At 41.5% G+C, this 6914-nt stretch overlaps 1 protein-coding gene across 3 annotated transcripts in view; it reads right to left on the bottom strand.

The window, feature by feature from the left end:
• Positions 1–822: 822 nt before the first annotated feature.
• Positions 823–6914, bottom strand: part of LOC105832523 (peroxisomal biogenesis factor 19) — a 77265-nt gene continuing 71173 nt past the window's right edge. Inside the window, exon 5 of one of the 3 annotated variants that reach the window (XM_012673559.3) lies at positions 823–1279. In XM_012673559.3, coding sequence (XP_012529013.1) covers positions 1064–1279 — 216 coding nt within the window. In that variant the 3' untranslated portion in view covers positions 823–1063. The remainder of the gene's footprint in view (positions 1280–6914) is intronic. The other 2 variants (XM_036292109.1, XR_004964643.1) reach the window with 2 other exon arrangements.

Here is a 6914-nt window from a genome sequence, read left to right as displayed (position 1 = left end):
AAAGCACGTACACAAAAATCTACAAGTTTTTGTGAGTTGTGACCATTGAAACTTTGTGATTTTGACTTCCTTTCCAACTTATTTCTACTTAACTAAAAAAAACATATTTTTAATTCTTCTAACCACAGAAGCAGCGCTGCCAGACTTGATGCTCTGCCACCTAATCGGTGTGACGCAAAGCTGTAGTGGTGGCAACGCACATGGAAGCCGTGTACATGTGAGCGCCGAGCAGCACACGGCTTCTTCCGTGTGCGTTGTCACCACTACAGCTTTGCGTCACACTGACTAGGTGGCAGAGCATCAAGTCTGACAGCGCTGCACAAAAATCAATTAGATTGTAAAAACATTTCATAGTTATAAACTTTAGAATTGTTTTTTCCTTTCAATATTTTATATACTTTAATTGGTATTTACAGTCATTTAAAGGCTACACAAAAATCTATAAGTTTTTGTGAGTTGAAGCTATTAGGACTTTTGTTCAGGAGATTAAGAACTATCTTTTACCAAAATTTGGGCTAATTTAACGAAGGGCCATAAGATCTACAAGGTTTTTTGTATATTAATTAAAGCCTGTGTCAGACTATTTATAAACATATATAATGCTCCTTTTTCATTTGTTTTTAAATATCAGAAGTTCTAATTATTCTACGTTAATTTTTTTAATTTTTATGAGAAACTTAATTATAATAAAAAAATCCTTAATTTTTCACATTTCATTTTTTAGTAAATAATTCTCAATTAATATAATTCTATTATATAACATATTATATATAATAATATAATTAATATTACGATTATATTATAAAATATATTCAAAATTTATGACGATTATATTTATTGCACACGATTCTTGCGAGAAAGTTATTCTAAAATTCAGAGTTGCCTAAGGACTAAATTTCGTAATATAAATTGCTATAAATTCATATATTATTAATATTTCTTATAGCCAAACAATAAAAACCTTAAATTTTTTTACAGGAAACAAAGATGACAACAAAATGATCGAAACAATACAATATTCCACAAAACATCAGCTATTATTCCGTTACGTGTTCATATACATTCACATAATACAGCAATCCTGTTGCGAGTTTCCGGAAGGAAAAATGGGATTGCCTTCGGAATCGAATTGAAAGAGCGAGCACTGTTCGCCAACAAGATCCTCTGGTGCTTGACCATAATTCTGCATCTCCGTCATTAGTTTCAACACGCATTCGAATCGACGTTGTTTAACATCTTCCCCGTCATCTTCCTTTTCCTTTTCCAATTCAACGCACACCTTACACAAGATAATAACTTTTTTAACTCAATTAAGTTAAAGTTAATGGCTTATAAATTTACTTTCATACAAAAAAGAATTAAAAATTGCATGAAACAAAAAATTAAAAATTGCATTCATATAACAAAAATAAAAACTAACTCAATTACGAAAAGTTTTGCGTTAAGATAATTTTACCACATAAGACCGGATTTCACAAATGCCTAAAAAAAAGACTATTTAAATTTTATATTTTTTCTTTTTTTTACACAGCATTTTTTACGAGTCTGCCAAAACTGTGACAACATCGGTTGACATCAGTCGTTACGAAGATTGATTAAACATAATCTGCATTGTTAATCCTCTGATTGTATTTATAGATCTGAGACATTAAAGTCAAAATAATATTTACTCGTAGCTTTAAAACCGACAAGCCTGTATGTTTGTCGGACATTGGCCTTAAATAAGGTCTGTACATGAACGACGGGAGGGAAAGGAAGGTCTTCGCATGAGCACCATTTTGGGGCTATAAAGTGTATGTGTAGTGTTTGTTGTACAAGAAGAGTGAGTAAGTAGTAATAAAGTAGAATGTGCAAGGAAAGATGGAATTGATACATCGTATTGGCCCCGGCCATGATGGGGCCAAATATGTAACAATGGATGCGAAGACCACCCGTCGTTCATCTACAGACCTTGACCTTAAAAACTAATAGTATATTGTATAAGTATGGAAAGTCGGCTATTGTTCACGAATATGGGAAGTGGATACATGAGCAAGATTACGATTTCCGGAGCGCCAAGTTTTAACTTAGATGCAGATTCTACAAGCAATTATAAACAAAAGTTAAAAAATAATAAAAGTGCCTATCTGCTTTATTTTATGAGATATAGAAGTTTTTATTTGCAAATTTAAAAATCGACATTTTTTGCCATTTTTGCGTTATCCAAATTGCACCACGTGGAGATATAAGTTGCTTCGCATTTCATATGTGTAAATGTAAGTATATATAAATGTGTGTGTGTATGTGTGTGTGTGTGTGTATGTGTGGAGGGGGGATGCGTATATGTACGCACGTATGACAGGGATAAGGACCCCACGATTCGTCACTCCCGCGATACTTAGAGACTCCAATCCTTCCAATCAATATAATATATAAATGTATGTGTAAGTATGTACGTTTATGTCTGTAATACAGAATGTATAATCTTCACAAAACTAAATTTATAAACTTTCGAGCACAAATCTAAAATATTTTACCATCAAATTAAAAATCAAAATTCTTGCAATCTTGAGGAAATAAAACATCGTCAGGTAAATTTTCAAGTTCTTCGTCGATTGTTTTGAGACGTGGTTGTTTTAATGATATCAATGTTGTCAAGTTTTTGCTGTTGACTATTGGAGAATCAATTTCTTTTAATTAAAGACCCTCTATTCTCACACTATTAGTCATGCCGGAAAAGACATCCTTTATGTGTAAAAGAAATTACATAATTTGAGAACCAAGATCATTTTTGTATTTTCTTTCAAGATAATGTTTCCTATACTGAAAAAGTGCCATATATTGATGAAGTAGTTTAAGAGATCTGCGACATACAATAGAATTTTTTAATAATTTGTTCTGATTCTCTAAATCATTATTGTATTCGCAGAATTGCTGGAACTAGCAAATTCTCCTTTACTATGATCTATTTGCAAATAAACTGTATTTTCGTTAAATATTTATTTTATTTCCGTAGTACTATCTAGTACTGTCTGTGCAAATAAAAGCAATATTTTGGTCAACATACTTTTTTAAGTAAGGCCATGATTCATTTTTACTTTTCAAATTAAAAAAACAGACCGATCTTATCCTCTTTACAATATAAGACCAGAACAATTATCAACATTTGTTCATTCAAGCGGCTACGATGGTTTATCTTTCGTTTTATCAAAAACATTTCATCTATCTGTACCGTTTTATTGTCATCTCCTAGGCGAATATCGGCACAATAACTTCAGCTATTTCACAACAATAGCTATAATAATCAACTACCGTAGAGCTTGGTACGGATTTATTATTGTGACGATGCCACGAAAGCATATGCTCGTACACAAATGTTACCTCCTGTTCGCGACTCGGCAAAGAGTTCGCTGGTTAACCTCTGAGGATATTAAGCAGGGTGAGAGGACATTCGTGGAACAGATGTTAAATAAAATGCACTGCGATTATGTGTCACGTGGACTCATCGTACCGTATATTTATCACAGAAGTGATACACATTACATACGTTTACTGTTTAATGAGCACAAGAATAAATGTCTTGATTACTTACTCGGGAGAGATTATATTAATCTGTTACCAATCGTGATGATGATGCCCGTGAGCCAGTATCACGCGGCGCCGGCGTGCGCATAGCGTGGTGAGCGTGAGTCTCTCAATGGTGATGTACCTAAGCGATAATTATGAGTCTCTCTTAATTACGTATGAGTCCTTCCGTTGAGCACTCTCTGAGTAGGTATTTGAAGATGCCACGAATAGACTTGAGCACAAAATTACGTTGAAAACGATCGCACGAGATACAACGTGAACCGCCGCCATAGAGCACAAGTACCGAAGTAAGTTAATTCTGGTGATATGCGCATGCTGGCGCGCATGCTGGCGCTCATGCTGACGCACCACAATCTACGCGAACGGTGTGTGGGGATTGGCTACAAGAGAGAACCACTAGAGTAGGAAAAAAGGAACTAGTGGAGGTATGCGTGGCTGCCCTGCGCGGGAAGATTCGGCGCCATAGTTCAGTTATTGGTTAGACACGCTAAGCGAGAGCATCTCCCTACGTTGTACTCGAGAGAGAATAAAAGTTTATTACGTTGCAATCCTTTGGTCTCATTCTCTACTTCGTCGACGAACCGGCAAGTGAGAACCGCCGGAATCACCACCTGTGAGAAGGCGGCGCCGATATCCCACAAATTGGTGACCTCGACGTGATCTGAGAGTATGAAAGCCTCACCTCTCCGAGAACCCTCAAGAGCAGCGCAATCTTAGCGCCTACAGGCTCAAAAATTCAACGCGACTCGCACTTGGTCGCCGTTTATTGAGCAAGATACCGCAGCACGCGGGGACGAAAAATCCAACGCGACGCGCACGTGCAGGCACGCCGGCGTGCGCGTGTTTCCAAGAGAAAGCTGAAAAAAGAGGAAAGCCGTTCGCGCAGTTCCCGCCACGTGAGGGACATCCTTTTGCGGGAAGCCGTCGTCACCGGTGCCTTCCAGCACTACGAGAACGTGGCAGCAGCGACCAGAGGAATTGCGTGAAGCCACCGTCACCGGCGCCTTCCAGCACCGCGAGAACGTGGTAGCAGCGTCCAGAGGAAATTGCGGGAAGCCACCGGCACCGGCGCCTTTCAACGCACCCTTAAGAAGCACCATACGGCACCGCCAAGGAAGACGAGCGTGACAGCGGAATTCCTGCGAGGGTACCGCGCGGTACACATATCTCGAGTCTCGAAAGTTCGGAGACCGCCATCTTGGCGGGCCATAACGAGCGAAAAAAGGCGCGAATCGCGTGTGTCGGCCATTTCGGGAGTAGCGCCAACGTCCCCTTCTTTTCTTTTAAGTAGTTCTGAAGATCGCGAAACGTTGACGGAAAAGCGTGTTACGCGGAATCAAAGATAAGAGCATCGAGTCGTTGAGAATAGTTACCGACAGTCGCGTTGCACCTGCGAGTGCCAGATACATTATAGCGCATAGAGTTAACTTGCGTCCCCTTGTCATATACCTCGTCAGTGAGCAACGATTTCATGGACGCAATAGAGATGTCGGCCGAAGAGATTCAACAAATGCAGGCCGAGCTCACCGCGCTGCGGAATGAGAACGAGCGGTTAAAGGAAACACAAGTTGACCACCGTAAAAATATTAATGCCGCGTTTCCCGCAAACGTCGCAGCGTTATACCGCCAACCAAAAATCACAAATTTTTGCCGCGACAATCCGGTCACGTGGTTTGTTCAAACGGAGATAACTCTCCAAAACGCGGGAATTAGAGTTTCGGCCACCAAGGCTGATTGTATAGCGGAGAAACTCGATATGGAGGCTCTCCAAACCGTACAAGATCTCCTAACAGCCGAACCGCGACCGGCGGACATATTCGAACAAATTAAAGCTCGGTTCATCGCCACATTCGGCAGTTTGGCAGAATCACGGTTGCGCCAATTGATAAAAGGTCAAGTCTCTGCCTGCGGGAAACCGTTGCTCATCCTGACGCGACTGCGCGCCTTACACTCAGGTTGCCCCGCGGAGGTTTTACGAACCGTTTTTCTAGACCAGTTACCGACACCATGTCGAGCAGCCCTAACTGTTTCCGAGGTCACCGACCTAAACAGATTGGCGAAAATGGCCGACAAATATGTTGAAGCGTCGGATTCGGGAACGACCCTCGTGGCGGCGGTGGCTTCGAAAGAACCCTCCACGTTCGATAGACTTGAGGCAAAGCTAGATCGGCTCACGGCTAGAATGGCAAAGCTAGAGGCGGACGTAGGTCGTGGTCGTAACAAAAGCCGCATTAGATCTAAGTCACGCGAGCGCTCGAAGTCGCGGGAGGTAGAATCAGATAGAAAGAAATCATCGATATGTAGAACCCACCGTAAATTCGGAGAGAAAACACGTTTTTGTTCGAAACCGTGTGCGTGGAAGGACCCGGAGACACCGGAAAACTAAACAATCCCGCCCATGCGGAGACGGTAAGCGAGGGTCACGAAGAATCGAAACGTCTCCACATTCGCGACAAAGAGTCAGGGCTAAAATTCCTAATCGACACCGGAGCGGAGATCTCCCTCTTACCGGTTGATAAGAACGAGAAAAGAAAACCCTCCGATTTCAAACTTTTCGCGGCGAACAACTCGCTCATAGACACATTTGGCGAAAGACGCATTACGCTAAACCTTAGGTTAAGACGTCCCTTAACATGGGACTTTCGCGTCGCGGCAATACCTTACCCGATCATAGGAGCAGACCTGCTCAAACATTACGGGCTAATTGTCGACGTAGGCAGGAAACGTTTGATAGATCCCTCGACAAACATATCTTCCGTGGGAGATGTTATGAACGCCTCTAGCTTAGGAATTGGCGTTTTAGACAAATCGTCAAACTACTCCCAGTTGCTGTCAGAATTTCCTGAAGTCACCGGTCAAACGCCCGTGCAGAACCTAGAATCTCACAATGTGTTTCACTATATTGTAACAAACGGTCCTCCGGTCGCTGAGCGCGCCAGACGTTTAACGTCGGAAAAACTTCAAGCGGCAAAGGAATTCTCACAGCTTCTGGAACAAGGAATATGTAGACCGTCGAGCAGTCCGTGGGCAAGTCCCATACACCTGGTGAACAAGAAAGACGGAAAATTTAGATTCTGCGGGGATTACCGTCGACTCAACGCAGTTACGTTGCCCGACAGATATCCAATACCGCACCTCCACGATTTCTCCGTGAACTTAACAGGAAAAACTATATTCTCTAAGATAGATCTCCTGAAGGCGTATCACCAGATTCCGGTGGCGCCCAAGGACATACCAAAAACAGCAGTGATCACCCCATTTAGTCTCTTTGAGTACATGGTCATGCCCTTCGGCCTCCGTAACGCGAGTCATTCCAACGGTACATCAACCGCGCATTCACGGACTTA

Source organism: Monomorium pharaonis, chromosome 9, assembly GCF_013373865.1.
Source record: "Monomorium pharaonis isolate MP-MQ-018 chromosome 9, ASM1337386v2, whole genome shotgun sequence".
Lineage (NCBI taxonomy): Eukaryota > Metazoa > Arthropoda > Insecta > Hymenoptera > Formicidae > Monomorium > Monomorium pharaonis.
Note: the sequence above shows the minus strand (reverse complement) of the source record. Positions and strands in the feature narration are given on the sequence as shown.